At 34.4% G+C, this 19,290-nt stretch overlaps 1 protein-coding gene across 1 annotated transcript; it reads left to right on the plus strand.

Annotated features, from left to right (window-relative positions):
* Positions 1 to 4,858: 4,858 nt before the first annotated feature.
* LOC143630146 (putative glutathione S-transferase) lies at positions 4,859 to 14,002 on the plus strand. Its single transcript, XM_077099232.1, has 2 exons — positions 4,859 to 5,363; positions 13,522 to 14,002. The coding sequence occupies exons 1-2, from the start codon at positions 5,055 to 5,057 to the stop codon at positions 13,861 to 13,863; spliced, it is 651 nt and encodes a 216-aa protein (XP_076955347.1). The 5' UTR covers positions 4,859 to 5,054; the 3' UTR covers positions 13,864 to 14,002.
* The last annotated feature ends 5,288 nt before the right edge of the window (positions 14,003 to 19,290 follow it).

A 19,290-nucleotide genomic window follows, 5' to 3' on the forward strand; every position in this document is an offset into this window, starting at 1 on the left:
TATCGGTAATTTGATATTAAATATTTACCAAGGCTTAGGCCTTTGGGTGAGAGGTCCAGGGTTCGATCCCTGGCAATGGCGGTTTATTGTAAATAGTAGGAGGCAAGCTTAAACATTCAAAAAAAAAAAAAAAAAAAACTAAGAGCGGTAAAATAATATGATAAAAGGAATTAAGAAATTAATTGGATATTATACATGTTTGTGTTGGCACGGGGTTCCAGAGTTCAATGTCTGCAAAGAGCATGTATCAATAGCCATGAGTATGGGTGCTGCAAGGCTGCAACACTCATTGGAATATTCAACACTATTTTGCATACCTTATACCTGGAAAAGTAATTGATAATTGAAGGGAGCTTATATTGGTACACCACCCCCAAAATCCAAACACTGCAAGCTTGTTATTAATACGAGTTGTAGAGGTCTATATAACATTTTTTTGTTTTCAGTTGTTCATGCGTCTCGATGACTTGATGAATTGGGTGCAAACCACAGGACGTGGGAACTATTGGTTCATACTCACCTAAAGATCAAAGAAAAACATAAGTGGTCGTGTGATCAGAGTTTTTTGTAACTGTGATTGGGTATGAGTACAAGGGAGTAACAACAGTTAGGCGCTGTGATACCAAAGAACTAATTGTTCCTTTAAATTGGTAGGAAAAATACCGCACTTCACTTTTTACGTGGTAATGTTTCTATTGAAGCTCTAAATCTAATGATAAGAGAGCTTAGCTGGTTGAATAAGTTAATAGAGTCCTTGAAGAGCCGATGATATAGAAATATTGAATCATAAATAGAGTTCAGGTTTGAATTCCATAGATAGATGGGAGTCTTCATTGTGCGAATGTCATCTCCATTCAAGTTATGGTTTTTCATGCCTTATATGTTTCAAAGTGTATAAACATGTCAATTCATTCCATTTGATTCGATAGATATCTTCTGGTGGTGGCTATATATTTTATTGTCACTTGTTCACCAAGAGAACGATCTTGACTACGATGAAGAAGTTGAAATATTAAACAACGTACAATTTTAGGTCAGAGTTAAAAACAGTGAAAAAAAAAAGTTGGTTGACGATTGATAAAAACGTTTATAATCCAAGCACATCAAACCAAGCAATATTTTCTTTTGTGTTAAAAACAATTCCTAGGCTAAGACTTCTATTTCTATAAAATACTTAAATCATTTCTAGATCCTTGATCACAAAAATACTAGTTAATAAATAATTAGGGATGGCAATGGGTCGGGTATTGATAATCTCATGCCCATACCACTTTGTAAAACCGTGTTTCAAACTCGGCCCATTACCCATCGGGTATTTGTCGGGTAGTTACCCGTCGGGTATCGAGTATACTCGTTGGGACTTTCAAGTACATTTTTTAATCATTATTATTCTTTTATAAATTTTATTTATACAACAATTATTACATATTAAAATATAATACACTCCATGTTTATAAGCGTGGCAATAAATAAATAATATCATTATAAAATTTATATAGTTTTTTATACACACACTTTGCAACCAACAAAATACAAAGAATTTTTCGGGTATATGGTTCAGGTAAACGGCATGCGTTTTTGGGTAATCGGGCCGGGATCATATAATCCCATACCCGATCCATACCCAGGAAACTTTTTTAAATCCCAATCCCATACCTGGTCCGTACCCATCGGTATATCCGTCCCATTTGTTTCGAGTTTCGGTTATACCCGTCGGAATTTTTTTCCATCCCTATAGATAATTGAAATTAATCAATTCATTCAACCATTTTCGGTTAGCACAATATCATCGACATACAAAAGAAAAACATACACTACTATAGGTTCTATTTAGACACTTGATATCGACCATATGCTTTTTGATTAATTGAAAGGAGGTAGAGTAGACGAGAAGAACAAACTTATGAAATAAAGAAATCAAGATTTAGCATTAGTTGCGCGTAGGGGTGTTCAAGAAATCCGAAGTCCGAAAAAAACCGAAATCCGAACTGAAACCGAAACCCAAATAAACCGATCCAAATTCTTATTTGGATCGGATCAATCCGAATATCCGAATAACTAATTCGGATTCAGATCGGATTAGGATATGGAATTTTAAAAAATTCGGATTGTTCGGATTATTCGAATATTCATTTAATCCGAATAAAAAACATGTTTTTAGTGGTATTTTCCGATTTGGTATATTTATTAGACTATTATTTGAAGTTTAAACTTTAAATTTGTGTTAAGAGTAATTCGTATTTTCCGGTTTGTATGTTTATTGTGATTTAAACTATTAAATGTTATGAACAAAAAAATAGGAAAATTTTTTAGGTTTATTTCGGATAATTTCGGATTATTCGGATATAATCCAATCCGAATTGAATTCGGATAGATTCGGATCGGATTGAAATATTCCTAATTCGGATCATATCGGATTTCGGATAGGGTCCAAAAATTTTCAAATCCGAATAACCCGAAAAGAATAACCCGAATAATCCGTTATCCGATCCGATAAACACCCCTAGTTGCGCATGGATATAAGAAGTTTCACATGCCTTTTATTAGAATGGTGACGATATGCATAACACAGAAACAATATAATCTGTATTGTATAGTTTATTGCCTAGTTAATGTTGGGATTGTATCCAGATATAGATGATTTTCATGTAATTATTTATACAATGTTTTTGAATGAGAAAGGTACGGTTTGTGATAGTCTTACATGGTATCACGAGTCTAGTAAACCTACAAGTTGTCGTCAAAATATCCAGCTGGTCTTCCCTCATCGATCCTCCACTACCTTCTTCCTCCCCAACATCTACTGTTTATATCTGTACATTTCCTAATGGAACAAAAACTTCATCCCGCCATTACAGTACAAGCATAAATTAAGAACTTCATCCCCATAATTCTGGAGATGGAGTCTGCAAAATACACATCTTGGTCCGAATTATTTAAGATACACTGCAAATCCTTCAAAGTGTACGATCACCTCTCTCCTCGCCTAACATCCCCCAACTTCATCTACTAAACAGCCTTATCCGAAGGATCCAAAAATTGATTCACAGCCTGAGTAATTGATAAATATCATAAATATCAATCACGATCAATATGCATTAATAGAGGCATATCAATCACAATCAATCCCTATTAATTCTTTTGGTCAAATATTGTAAATTCAATGTGAATAATTTGTTTCTATTATTGTGTACAATATCTTGATATATAGTAACAGAATTCTCACCCATTGAGGTAGAGACAATTTCTTTCACATGGTATCAGAGCCTCATCACCACCTCGCTCAAGGTCGGTGTAAGAACGGTCTCTATGTGCTTCAGGAAAAGAATTTTGCTTTTGTTTCTTCCGTTTCATCGAATAAAGCCTCATTTGAATTATGGCATAATCGTTTGGGGCATGTTGCCTGTGATAGTATTTCAGTTTTAAAAAGACACGATTGTATATCTTTTACTTCTGTTTTACCTAAACCTAGTATTTCTTCTCCTTGCCAACTTGCAAAGGCTCAAAAATTACCATTTGATTTGAATGACAAACGTGCCTTACATCCATTAGATCTTGTGCATTGTGACTTATGGGGTCCTTCACCCGTTGCCAGTAATGATGGATATAAATTTTATGTTGTGTTTATTGACGATTATTCGAGGTTTTCGTGGTTATATCCTCTTAAAGCCAAAAATGGATTTTATTCCGTTTTACAAACTTTTTTGCGGTTTGTTCAAACACAATTCGCATGAAAAGTTAAGGTTTTTCAGAGCGATGGAGGCACATAATTCGTTAATCAATATGTGCGAATTTTTTTTGATGATAATGGCACATTTCACCGTCTTTCATGTCCTTACACCGCTCCTCAAAACGGTAGGGCCGAAAGGAAGCATCGCCATATTGTGGAAACGGGCCTAGCAATGATATTTTATGCCGTGTTCCTGTCACTCAATGGGTTGACACCTTTAGCACCGCTACTTACATTATTAGTCGTTTACCCTCCAAAATTTTAAACGATAAATCTCCATTTGAGATGCTCTTTTCTACAACGTCCACCTACAATAATTGCCGTGTTTTTAGGTGTTGTGTTTACCCAAACCTTCGAGACTATGCTCCACACAAACTAGCTCCTCGAAGTATTCCATGTATCTTTATGGGGTTTGCACCTCAAAACAAACAATACAAGTGTTTTGATCCTCAAAATTCTCGTATGTATGTGACCCGGCATGCACGGTTTGATGAACATTTTTTCCTATGCCAGTGACTCATCTCAAACTAACATTGCAAACCTTTTCAACTCCACCTATCAAGAACCCATCACCTTTTCACATGCTTCTGTACATATTCCACCCAAACCCACCCCATCCACTCACATTCCTCCTTGTTCCTTGTGCAAAGTTGATCATCCTTCTCATGCACAACCCTCCCATGCAATATCATCCTCCTCACTTCCATCCACAACCTCTCTCACAGACAACGATCCAACTTAACATCCCATAAACATAACTCCTCCAACATTCGAAACCTACACCTCAACACCCACCACCAACCCTGTACCCGACCCTCAACCTACAACTTCCATGCCCGATCTCCAATCTCAATCTCTCACACCACCAGTTATGTCTCTGCAGCCCCCCTCCACCTCTTTCATCAAACCCTATGGTTACTCACTACAAAGTTGGTGTCTATAAACCTAACCCCGAAACATAGAGCTTATCTTGCAGGTGTCATGCATCTTGGTCTTCATGCAGCCTTGCTTACCTCCACTTATCCGAAAGGATATAAGAGTGCATTGGATTCATGCCATGCAAGATGAACTCAAAGCTCTTCAACGAAACCGCACTTGGACTCTAGTGCCTCGGCTCCACCGACACTGTGTTCACATTTAGAAGCAGGCAATTCCAACTTCTACACCCAACGAATAATACAAATCAATAATAATAACAAAAATAATAAATGTCAACCAAGTCAGCGATATCATCTATATAAATGGTCCACGGAAGAACTCAAACCATCCACAAAACAAAACCCGAAAATATCTAGAATCACTGATTGAAGCAGTTGATCTGAAAATGGCAGACGAAGTGAAGTTGTACGGATTTCCAGGAAGTACATACATTTCCCGAGTGACAACTGCCTTGACTCTCAAGGGAATCAAATACAAGTTCGTCGCAGAGGATCTAAGCAACAAGAGTGCCGACCTCAAATATAATCCCGTTCACAAAAAGGTCCCCGTGCTTGTACACAACGGGAAACCGATCTCCGAGTCGCTTGTGATCGTTGACTACATCGATGATGCATGGAAAGGAGTTCCGATTTTGCCCAAGGATGCTTACGAGAAGGCTCAAGCTCGATTTTGGGCCAAGTTCATTGATGATAAGGTAATTGTTTTAACTTTAAATTTACCATATTGATCTTCTTTTACCATTTAACCAGAAATGATGTCATATTTATTACTTATATTATTTGGTATGTTCAGTGCACTCCTGCAAATTCAAGGCTATTACCAGTCATGGAGAAGAGCAAGCTGTTGTAGAAGCTCAAGAACAACTTCAATTTCTGGAAAACGAATTGAATGTGAAAGGTAAGAAGTTTTTTGGAGGTGAAAATATAAACCTGGTTGATATTTCTGCTAGTTGGCTTGGAGCAGCTGAAGAAGCATTAGGAATAAAGCTGCTGACCAAAGACAAGTTCCCAAAAATAATAGAATGGAGTGGTAACTATTTAACTGTCAAGTTGTCAAGAATGACTTAGTTCCTAGAGAAGCTATAGTTGCTTTCTTTAGAAGGCGGTTTGGTAACGTGTAATCGTTTGCTTTTACAATGAAGTTGGGGATTTTTGTCCATTGATGTTTGAATAAGCAGCTGTTGGAAGCTGAGTGTTTTTGTAATATGTAGTATGTAATGTTACCTTTTCAATGTTTTCTCATTTCTTTGAGGCTAATATGCAATTGTTTTCTTTTAAATAAATTATTGTTAATATCGAAAATTTGATATTATAATAATTACCGAGTCACTAACAGCGGTAAAAAAATTATGATAAAATACATTAAGAAATTAATTTGATATTATACATTTATACATGTATGTGTTAGAAAGCCCTGAGGTCAACTTCTGCAAAGAGCATCTAACCACAACATGCTTTTGATATTTTGAATAGTAAGATGAAAGGAAGAAAGTAGAGTGAAAACCGAACATAACTTAACTATTAACATCTTTTTTCGGCAGAAGGGTGGCGACATCAATAGCCATGAGTATGGGTGCTGCAAGTCCGCAACACTCATTGGAATATTCAGCACTATTTTGCATACCTTGTACCTTTTTTTTTGAACAACCAGTTTATTGAAAAAAAATGACTAACAAGAAGATAGCCAACCAAACAACAAAACACCCGAGTACAAGTTTACAATCAAAAGGGAAATGAACACCAAGATTCCCAATCTACCCCCACTAATTTCCCCTTGTTCTTCACCCAAAGAAAACTAAGTCTTTTAATGTCTTTTTTAAGTTTACTCACCGAAACCCTTTTGCTATAGAAGAGGGCCTCATTTCGAGACTTCCAAACACACCAACAAGCCGTGGGAATCACCGAATGGATCGCTTTTCTTTTATTTTTCTCGTAGTCACCAATGAGATGTATTTTTAGAAGGTCACTAATTTCGAACGCATAAACTTGAGGGATTCAGCACCAACTACTAATAATTGCCGTATCACAGAAGCAACATAACAAAATAGAAGAATGTGTTCGGCAGGTTCCCTTTCACCTTCACAAAGCGAACACCAATTAGTTTCATTAATAATCCTCCTTTTACAAAGTGCGTCCGAAGTTGCAATTCTACCCATTTCTGCCTTCCAACCAAACAAATTAACCTTTAAAGGAACCCATTTATTCCAATCCATAGTGAATACCGGCTGTTTATTCTGACTTGGTTGCCGTTGAAAATGTATCTAATTCTCCTTGCACAGCCTCGTTCCTTATCTTGCGCAGCCTCAATCCGCTGACTCAACTGAATAGGTGTTGTAAGGCCCCAGACCCGGTGCCCTACATTGGTGTTGGATTTACTCATAAACACAGTTCTAAATATCAGAGTAAATTAAAACTTTTCGCAGAATATAAAACTTCAGCTTATATTACATAAACATTCAATCTTTCCATAACAATAAAACCTTTGTCTTTAAACATATTATAAAAAAAAGGATTAAAACATCACAACATTCTTCTAAAGATGTCAGCCTCTTCAGTCCGTGCCATGTGTCTTCGTTCAAGCTAGTTGCCTTAGCCTATTTACCTGCGTGCATACTAAAAGTCAGCTACGCTGAGTGAGTTATAGTTAATCAGTTAACATACTTTACATTCACATATACGTGCCCGAAGGTACGTATTACATACTTATCATTTTATCATTCTTCCATATATAAATACTTTCATTCTTTCATTCTTTCATACTTTCTTTCTTTCTTTCTTTCATACTTTCATACTTTTCATACTTTTTTGTTTTAGTCTACTAATATATACATAATTGTCCTTACGTTTTAAAGAGCATTTCGCCATACATACCTCGGATATTATTAGGGTCCGATGCCCTTCATCCTCGGATATTATTAGGGTTCGGTTCCCTTCTTTTCGTGCCATACTGATGTGTGTCTAATGAGTGTTTCTTTTTATGTGATTCACAACTAAGCTTAAATTTTAAAACGGAAATTCCTAATAACACCACACACAACCGGCAAGTGTACCGATCATATGTAGCATAGACCTAAGAAGTCCGAGTATCGAACACAGAGACACGTGAAAACGCCTATGAATACTAAACCCTAGACAAGACCTTCCTAAGAATAATATTTTTAATTTGATTTTTAATAATTAAAACTACTTGACCTGAATTACTTTGACTAAATTAATTAACTGGACTAACAAAACTGACAGACAAAACTTTTATAAAATAGAGACTTAACTGACTGTGACTGACAATGGAGAAAACGTCTACCTAGGTAAGACTCAAATTGACTGTCTGACAAGCAAATGGAGATCTCACGACACCGGTATTTAAAGATGACACAACTAAGGTTCGCTCAAGCTAGCTAGATCACCTCTCGGTCTCACTATCAAACCCTAACTTACACTTAATTGATTTTAAAAACAAGCCTGGAAACAATTACTAAGGTGTTCTAATGTCGAATCTCCTTTCGGACTCACCGGCACTCGACCCTAATGGAAATGAATACTGCACAACAAAGGGTAGAGGAACAATTTAGCTTAACACAAACTAGATCAACTAACCGCTCACAAACCCAAACCCGACAAGAACCGGACCCGCTTTCGCACAATCCTAATCCTAGCAAGCAAAGGCTATGAGACGACTTTACTTCTTATCAAAACACACTCAACAAACCCTATGGTGATATCCACGGCAAACAAATTCTAAACACTAAGTAAAGAATTAAACAAGCAACAATCAATCAAAACCAATTCAACCAATCGAAGCAAAAGGTTTATGGAGTATAATTAATAAAATTCGGCCACTAAACACAACCTAATTCAATATTAAACCAAACTTTACAATAGTAATTCAAGTCATTTGATCAAACAATTCATAAAACTCATCAAAACCGAACAATTATCATCAAACCTAGGTAGAACTAACAAGTTTAGCTACTCATGTGTTTTGGACAACAAAAAAACACTTAAGAAAACAATCATAATACTCAACCAATTCATAATCAAACTCATTCAACAATCAATAATAATCAAACTCAACTTAGTCCTCAATCAATTGCAAAACAATTCACTTTCAAGATCAAAATCAAGATAGTTATGAACATAAATAGAAACCCAAAGTAATTGAGTGTTATATTATCAACTGGGGCTGAGATTAATGATGAAAAACGACCTTGAGCTGTTGTGTCCAGAATCCTCCTTGGTTGCCTTCTTCTTACCTTGCTCACAAGAACCCTAAAAATCTTTTCTTTCTCTCTTGATCGGGCTACCGATCGGAACTATGGTGAGGGATTAGGGTTTTTTTTTCTCTTTTGTTGTTTAATATATATTATGCATGAAAGGCTTTCCACAAGTGGGCTTCGGTTGGGTCTTGAGTTTTGTCTTAAAATAATGATCATAAAGGCCCTTCTTCTTCCTTAAACTCGGTTCTTTTTCTCTTTATAACCCGTAACCTACAAAAGATATATACTTTGTAAGATCATGTCAAAACTGTAACACCTCGGCCCCTCGCACCACCAATATTGTCCGCTCTGCCCACGAAGAGCTCACGGATTTATTTTTGGTTGCCCAAAACGCGTTGGTGATGTTAAGAGGCAGGACATTACTTATGAACCAAGGATCTCTCTTGTTCACGGCCGATGTGGGATAGCCTAAGAGTGGGACAATGTTGTGTTTGCCAAGGGTGTTACAAACAACCCCCTTTGGACTCATCGTCCTCGATGAGGCATGTCCCATCATCCCGAACGGCACAAGAGTGGATCTGATACCACCTGTAACATCCCGGCCTCTCGTATTACCAATATTGTCCGCTCTGCCCACGAAGAGCTCACGGATTTATTTTTGGTTGCCCAAAACGCGTTGGTGATGTTAAGAGGCAGGACATTACTTATGAATCAAGGTTCTCTCTTGTCCACGGCCGATGTGGGATAGCCTAAGAGTGGGACGATGTTGTGTTTGCCAAGGGTGTTACAAAAACAAGTTAAATCATTATTTATTAGATAATTAAGCGATTAAAAAGATGATAAATGGTGCGGAAAACAAGTTTGTTTTACAACACATCAAACATCCCCATACTTAAGACTTTTTCGTTCCTGAAAAGAAACCTGCACATGATCATAACCAAGTGAAAACAACAAACTCCCAGATTATTTAATATAATTAAAGCAATAGAAACAGCTCGACATATTGACCGCGATTGCTGGTATATTTCTCCACTTTAAACTCAGCCACTAACCAATCAAGCCCCCAATTGCACTAAGCGTTTGAAGTTCAAGAGTCACGGCTACACCTACCCCATCTCAGCGAAAGAGAGCTAGAAAAACTAGAGTCGAAACAGGCTGGCTCGACAAATCACCATAAGCAGAGGACTCATTGATGCTACTAAGTAGATGCACTTAATGAAATTTGATGGATGAATGGTCATGTGGAGGCCGTACGAGCTATTCCTAAATATTATTGGACTTTGTCCTACAAATCCCTAATTTGATATTTATTGACTAAGAACCTTGAGCCCCAATAGCAATAACCTCAGAGTCACTATCCCCTTAGCAACGCGTAAACTCTCAGCCCCGTCTAGTATGTGCACCTTTGGCCTCTTTTACTATTTTTGGATGCTTTTTGCATATTTTATTTGTAATTTCTTTTCTTTTTTCATGATTTTGCAAGATTTTTTTCACCTAAATTATTTTCAAAGCTCGTAAAAAGATGGACATTGTGGTGGTATGCTGGTTTGAGTGCATCTAAGTCTTACCACCTCAAAGTTATTACATAAGCATCGAAATCTGGTTTCACCGTTTCTCAAATTATTAGGTATATTAAATATGCTGGGTGGATAAATTATTTACCAAAATGGGTTATTTTAATTATATTTACCAAAATGAGGATTTCTATTTACTTCTTTCTTAACTTGAACATTTAAAGAAGAAAAAATACTGAAAAAATCTGTTCTTCAATCCCACGACTACGATTCACTCATTATTCTTTACTATTCCAATAATTTGTCAATATACAATATTTATGTAACCTACATAATTTGGTTTGAAACCAATTTAAACAAAAAGCCGAACTGGTCCTACTGATTAAAACCACACCAACAACCAAACTCGGATAAAACTTGTCGAACTTTCGGTCCTTGGCTACAACTAAAACAATGTAGTTTCTAATCTACGTATTCGGTTATTTGGTTCAGTTTAACCTTAATGATTTTGGTTCGGTACAATTTCGGTTACATCAGAATAAAAGCTCCAATCGATAAACCCGAAAATCGAAACCGATGAATACTCCTATGTTATACAAGAATGATTGATCAATTCGTGTTTATATATTATTCGTTAAATATGCAGCTTTCGAATCCTTTTTGCTTTGTGTTTCTATGTGTCTGCAAGATCAAATTTATAACCCATTAGAGGTTGAGAGGATTCCACTATAGAGGAGCTTCACTCCAAACATGAAAACATGAACATAGAGTATTTAGAAGATTTTTATGTTTATTATCTTAAGATGATTTTTTTCAGTTGTATTTAACATGCTTTTATTGAAAAATAAATACAAAATAATAATTTATATATTTATTTAAAAATAGAAAAAACTATAATGTGTTGATTGAAAAAAAAAATGATAATACATAGAAGAAAAATGAATTGTAATATTTTTAGAAAAGAAGAAATAAAGAGAAAAAAACTCATTTTGATATATACTTTTAGAATTACCTAATTTGGTAAATAGTTTTTCTCCACACCCTATTTTGGTAAAAAAAAAAAAAAACTTTCATGTTTGGAATGAAGCTCCTCTATAGTGGAATCCTCTCAACCTCTAATGGGTTGTAAATTTAATCTTACATACAAATAGAAACACAAAGGAAAAGGGGTTCGAGAGCTGCATATTTAACGAATAATATATAAACATCCTATAATATATAAACACCGATTGATGAATCATTCTTGTAAAACATAGGAGTATTCATCGGTTTTGATTTTCGGGCTTGTCGATTGGAGATTTTATTCGGATGTAACCGGAATTGTACCAAACCAAAGTCATTAAGGTTAAACTGAACCAAATAACCGAATACGTAGATTAGAAACTACATTGTTTAAGTTGTAGCCAAGGACCGAAAGTTCGACAAGTTTAATCCGAGTTTGGTTGTTTGTGTGGTTTTAATCGGTAGGACCGGTTCGACTTTTTGTTTAAATTGGTTTCTAACCAAATTATGTAGGTTACATATCCTTTCTATTGTCTGTTGACAAATTATTGGAATAGTAAAGAATAATGAGTGAATCGTAGTCATGGGATTGAAGAACATATTGTTTCAGTATTTTTTCTTCTTTAAATGTTCAAGTTAAGAAAGAAGAAAATAAAATCCTCATTTTGGTAAATATAATTAAAATAACCCATTTTGATAAATAATTTATCCCCTTATCCTATTTTGGTAAAAAAAACTCCCAAACATGGAAACATGAATATAGAGTATTTAGAAGATTTTTATGTTTATTATCTTATCATTTAGATGATTTTTCTTTTCAGTTGTATTTAATATGCTTTTATTAAAAAGTAAATAAAAGATAATAATTTGTATATTTATTTAAAAAATAAAAAAAACTATAATGTGTTGATTGAAAAAAAAATGATAATACATAGAAGAAAAATGAATTGTAATATTTTTAGAAAAGAAGACATAATAGAAAAAAACTCAATTTGATAAATACTTTTAGAATCACCTAATTTGGTAAATAGTTTTTCCCCACACCCTATTTTGGTAAAAAAAAAAAAACTCGATTTTGTAATCGTAAGTTAGCCAATAGTGGCCTTCGGACGAGTGAGTTTGTCCTAAAATAGAAACACTTAGGTGCTCTGTACCGTTAAATGGGTCAGCTGACGGTGGTCATTTACCATTGAGTCATCACTATCTAGATATTTTATGTTTGTTGGTAGTTAAAAGGTAAGTAAATTATATTTCGTTACAAAAGTGTCAGACACTTTTAATTTATGTTTGTTGGTAGTGAAAAGGTAAATAAGTAGATTATATTTCGTTACAAAAATGTGAAGCTTTTACCCGGCAATCCCCTCGTAAATTGTAATCGTAAATTAGCCGATCCTGTTCGTATTTCGAAGCTACAAAATCCAACGTGGCGTACAATTGTGCCCTCCATGTCGTACAAGTATTCACAACAGACTAACTTTTACAATAAATAATAATAATAATAAATGCCACACAACTCTAATCACTGTATAAATCGTCCACGGAACAACACAAACCATTCCAAAACCAAATCACATATTAACCAGTTCATAAGAATATGGCCGACGAGGTGAAGTTGTACAGAGTTGACGCAAGTCCGTTCGTTTGCAGAGTGAAAATTGCTCTGAATCTCAAGAAAATCGACTACAAATACATCGTAGAAGATCTAACCAACAAGAGTGCTGACCTTCTAAAATACAATCCTGTCGATAAAATGGTGCCTGTGCTCGTACACAATGAGAAACCGATATCGGAGTCGCTTGTGATCGTTGAGTACATCGATGATGCATGGAAAGGAGTTCCAATTTTGCCTCAGGATGCTTACGAGAAGGCTCAAGCTCGATTTTGGGCCAAGTTCATTGAGGATAAGGGAATTGTTTTCATAATTCCTATTTTTTTATTAAAGATTTAATGTATAGGATTCCGGCATTGAAATATGATAACACGCCTTTTATAATTTAATTTTACATATATACCTTTATTATTAGAAAAATTTCCTATATTCTTAATCGAAACTAAAATGTAGAACATTTAAAACAGCGTATTTTACCAGAACTGATTTTGCATTCATTATATGGTTTGTTTAGTGCGTTCCTATAGTATTCAAGGCCATTGCCAGCCGTGGAGAGGAGCAAGCGGTTGCAGAAGCTCATGAGCATCTGCAATTTTTAGAAAACGAATTGAATGTCAAAGGTAAGAAGTTTTTTGGAGGTGACGACATCAACCTGGTTGATATTGCTGCTAATTTCATAGCGTTTTGGATCGGAGCAGCTGAAGAAGCATTAGGAATAAAGCTGGTGACCAAAGACAAGTTCCCAAAACTAATAGAATGGGGTGATAACTTTATTAACTGTCAAGTTGTCAAGGATGCTTTACCTCCAAGAGAAATTCCGGTTGATTTCTTCAAGACGCGGTTTGGTAACGCGTAATTGTTTTCTTTTGACAATAAAGTTTGGTGTTTGAATAAGCAGCTCTTAGAAGCTGGTCTGCTTTGTATTACTATTATGTAGCATGTAATGTTACAACTTACAAGTAACCTTTTCGATGTTTTGACATTATGTTGGAGCTGATATGATGCTTTTGTTTTCTAGTTTTGTTTTGCTTCTATATAATTAATAAAATGTTGTTTTTATGTCAGAAATTTGATATTAAATATCTACTAAAACCGTTATAAAGATTAATGACAGAATAAATTAAGTCAATTTGATATTATATATGTAAACACATTTATGTATGTGTGTATGTAAGTTTAACAGATATTAATGCGTATCTTCACCAAGTTTCGTAATTTATAGCAAAGTGCTTTAGCCAATGAGTATTTTTTTTTAAATTTTGATACTATATATACGATGAAATCTTGATCACATCCTAAAAGGTTTTGATACCGATCAATTTTTATAACGCCCTAATTTTTTCTAAAATCCATACCCAAACTATCCTAGATATTAGATTTAACTAGTTTTAGAACCTGGGATTAATCATTTTGTATGTAGTACAATGAATAATCTGATTAAAAAAGTTAAAAGTGCAAAACATAGTGCTAGTAATCTAGTATGGCTCTTTCTTAGGAAAAAGTCTTTTTATAACCTTTTAAGTATTGACAAATTAACAAATTTTCTATTAATTCAAAAGTAGGATCAATAGGATGTTTAATAGCAATACCATGAGGAATATCTATTAACACTTTACTACGATTTGAAACAACAAATTTTCTTTTCCCAATATTTAAAAGTCATTCAGCAAACAATTTAGTTTTCTTGATATTCAGATCTTTTGCTTCTAACGTTTAATTTTAAAACCCGTGTATTATACAGGATGGAAAATATGAATAACAATCTACCTATCTAACTATACTATTAAAACAAATGAGTTTAACTTAACATGACATGTTCCTATTGATGGATTCTTAAACTTTTCATTTTTATCTAAAACTTCTCTATATTTGATGTGAATAAAAAAAATTCTAAAATAAATAAAAATACTAGATAACTAGGTTATTAACCCGTGTATGACACGGATGAAAATATTGAAATTTTAGAACAAACACATGTCACTTGAAATGACAGCATAAGTTGTTATATGTTATTCATAACAACAACATACTTTAAGTTGTAAATAATATTTGTACGAATACAAATGATTGTGAAATACAAAGATAAACCCAAATAACATTCAAATTACAGTCTTTGAAAATATAATCAAAAGTTAAAAATGTAAAATTCATAAGCTATTAAAAAGAATTTCCTATAAACTATATTGATTCTTTATTTATAATTTTATCTTCCTTTTTAATAAGAATTTTAACACCACTCTTCGCTTTTAATAAAGCTGCATAGAGTTGTCCATGTGTAAATACCGGGTCTCTGAGATATATGTCAACTTTTGCTAGAGATTGACCTTGACTTTTATTAATGGCCATTGCAAAACAGACTACAACTGAAAAAAAACTACATTCTCTTCAATTTAAACGAAAGTTTCTTATCTGAAGGTGTTACACCACAACGAATTATATAAGTGCAATAACCAGTATTAGTACCTGAAATAACTTTTACTTCAACAAAACACATTTCCCAACTTAATTACTCGCAATCTAGTTCCATTACACAAACCGTTCTTCTGATTCATATTTCTTAGTAACATTATTGGCACATCGACTTTTAGAACCAATCTATGAGTAAAAATAATTTTGGTCTTTTTGATTTTATTTAGCATAATGTGTTTTTGAAAATTTTAGTTCAAATTAAAATCTAAAAAAATAATTGGTATGATCTTAATTAAAAACCAAAAAATTGATTTTTTTATATGGAGCACAACTAAATTTGTTAATTTTGTTGCCAAGTATGAAAACAACATAAATTGAGTAAACCAGATATAAGTAAAAAATAAGGAATAATATCTTTGCGCCTCTAATTAACATAATTTATTCGTATACACATCTTAATTATAACATATATTTTAATTAGTTTTAAGAAAATAAAATAGTATGAATAACTGAAAATTATGTTTCGTATCAATTCTAAACACAAAATAGAAAAAATAAATATGTAAACATACATTCAATGTTATTAAAGATTTGTTTATCAAAAAGGTATAATGTATTAACAATAAAAAAATTAAATCGTTTATAATTTTCTGTTACAAGTGCCTAATTTTTAGGTAATAACATATTAATTTTTATTTACTATATTTTAATTAATAAAAAAATTATACTTTAATACAATATGGTGTATTAGCGCGTTTAAAATAAAATGTAACCGCTCAAAATGTTAATAAGTAGTTCTCTTGGCGTTGAAGCTGCACGTTTACAAAAAAAAAAATGCATACTTAGAAATTTTAAAGGGTAACTAAAAAATATGAAAATAACTAACTGTTTGAAATCTTCTCATTGGAAGGCGTTGATTGACCAAAAATTACGTTTTCTTTAATTTTGAAGACATCTGTAATAGATTATAATATGGTTAGCATATGAAAAAGATGAACAACATAAATATAAAAACAGGATTTTATAAAGCATGATGTTTCAATTTTTCTTACATAATGAATGATTTTAAAACATAAAACAAAAAATTTAGAAAACCAGGAAACCAAATACTATTAACTTTAGTGACAATTGTATGTTATTTATATTTGGTGTTCATAAATATATTAAAGACATGAAAATTAGAAATATTACACAAGAAACAACAATAACACAAATTACTCTACTGGATATGAAAACTATCAGCTAACTTGAATCCACCTAGATGATCAAAAATTCATTTACGTAAAAGTATCTAACCCACCAATATATTTCTAGAATAGTAGCCCATGTTACACATGGGTTGAAAACATATAAACAACCATATACATATAGACAACCATAAAATTTCATAACTAACATATTAAACCAACAAAAATATTTAACATAAATTTGTAACCAAAATATTAAACATTTAGAGGGTGTTTGGCTGAGCTTTTTTTTATTGCTTTTTGCTTTTTGGAGGGGCAAAATGTCCAAAATGCCCCTCCAAAAGCACCAAAAAGCACAAAGTTGAAGCTTTTTTGCTTTTTGGAGGGGCATTTTGCCCCTCCAAAAAGCAAAAAACAAAAAAGATAAGCTAAGGATCAAGTATCCAAATTTGTAAATGTGAGGTAAGGTGCTAACACAATAATGACTATTGTATGAGCGTGATATCAATGAACACGATGATTTAATCACGAAGGAAAAGCCCTTAACCAAGATAGTCTTACTTTGGTCAAAACTTATCGAGGTAATCGTTGGTAAAATAGCTCCGATCAAGGATTAATAGGATAATCTTTGGTCGAAGTATCTTAGTCAATAATCAACAAGATAACCTTTGGTCGACGAGTATATATGGTTATCTCGGTCTCCGGCACAAAATCCCCCTGACGGTGAAAACTATCACCGTCAAGTTTATTAATCAACGAAAAGTGGTTACAAATGTTTGTGGAGTATATGATCGAAATTACAATGTAAGTTAGTGTATAGAGAGAATTATTGAATCTGCTCTAGTGTGTGTGAGAATACAAGTGTCCTTCCTAGTCGATCATTACCCATTTAAATAATATAACAATAATAACAATATCTCCTAATTACACAGAAGTCCTCCACTAGCCGCTCCAAGACTTTGACCACGTGCGTATAGTCGTTCAGTAGCGAGATAAGCGGAAGAACGAGTCACACAGCCGTTGGTGATATTTAAACTTCGATCTTCTAGAGAGTTCATCTATAACCAGCTGTGTTGAATTAGGATCCTATATCCATGTTCCAGTATAGGGTGTTCCATGTGGATAATTGATACAAATGCGTCTCCAAGTTGATACACCTGTCTAACACATCACTATACTAAATGCAATCATTAGTAAACAAACAATACCGAGGATCGTCGATCCTTTATATCCTGACATATATTTCAAGGATAAACTATCCATAAGACAGTTAAGGATAAAGGATCCTCAGTATAAAAATCGTGGCCTAACAATTGCCCCCAAAATGGCGTGTGACAGTGGAACACAGCTGTCATTTTGAAATTCAAAATCATTGTGAAAACTGCACGATGGGATGGTTTTTCCAGAAAATTTACCATTTAGCCCTTAAGGTTAATTATAACCGTCTATATATGTCACCCTATATCTTTGATTATATACACCTTCACCCGACGAATCAGGTATTCTTCTCTCCCTCGTTTCTTATTCTCTTTAATCATGTCTGCCACTTCTTCTTCTTCTCCGGCCCCTTCTAAACCTTCTGAACAGTCATCCGGTGGTTCCGAACTGGTCGAAATGGAACCACAAGGCCTGCTTTCCAACCCTTCTTCTAAAATCTGAAAGCTCATGGATCCCGAGGTCGACAGTTTTCACACATTATTTCCTCCAGAAACCTTGTTCCGACCCTATGAATCCAGCATTAGATGTGACACTTACTCCAAGGTCTGGGTCTGCTTTTCGGCAACTCCTTTTCTTATCGGCTATAAATACCCCTTTCCATCTTTTACCCAAAGTTTTTTCGATTCAACCGGCATATCTTACATACAAGCCATGCCGATGATTTAGAGGGTTCTTAGCACCATCGAAAGAATCATTAAGGAGGAAAAAATCGATTTTGGCCTCCTGGAGTTGTCTTATTTGTATACCTTTACTACCTTCGGTTCTGCCCGTTTTATCTTCAAGTCCAAACCCCGACAGCCCCATCCGATCTTAAAAGCCACGTTAAAAGATTCCGTGTGGAGGAATCAATTTTTCTTCGTTAAACGCAACTCGATACCAGGGAGGACTGATCTTCCTTCCACGTGGGTCACAAAGGGTAGGATCCTGGATCCTTAAGGAATAGCAGGATCCTTTATTCTTCAGCTTTAAAACTTATTCTTTTTTGTTATCTGCAGTTGAGAACTTCGCTTCATTGAGCAAGCTACCTAGAACAAGAAAAGGAAAAACGGTTCCTAGCACTGGATACCGAAGTTAGGACCTTTCAAGCTCTGTTTGTTGAAGGTTTTGTGACATCTCCTCAAGCTCAAACATGTCAAGTAAGTTAATCATTTTAAAGTAAATAAAACAAAATAGAATACTTATCTGTTGATTTCTCCTAGGCACCAAGAAATCTGGAAATTCCGCTCTCTAGTTCTCCCTTGACGACATCGACTGCATGGTTACCTCTCCTGCTGTCAAGAAGGAGGGTTCAAAGGCTGGCACAAGCTTCGAGCCCAAGACCGCCACTACCAGGGCCAAATCTGCAGCTTCCAAGAGGAAGAAACCCTCTGATCCCGAGACCCACTGTGACATTGTCTGCTCTGTAAGTGTACCGTGTTTTTCCCTATAATAATTTAGGATCCAGCATTGTCCCAATTTTGACACGAAAT

The sequence above is a fragment of the Bidens hawaiensis genome, unplaced genomic scaffold (genome assembly GCF_021521415.1).
Source record: "Bidens hawaiensis isolate Kalapana, Puna unplaced genomic scaffold, B.hawaiensis_p1.1 tig00005567_1, whole genome shotgun sequence".
Lineage (NCBI taxonomy): Eukaryota > Viridiplantae > Streptophyta > Magnoliopsida > Asterales > Asteraceae > Bidens > Bidens hawaiensis.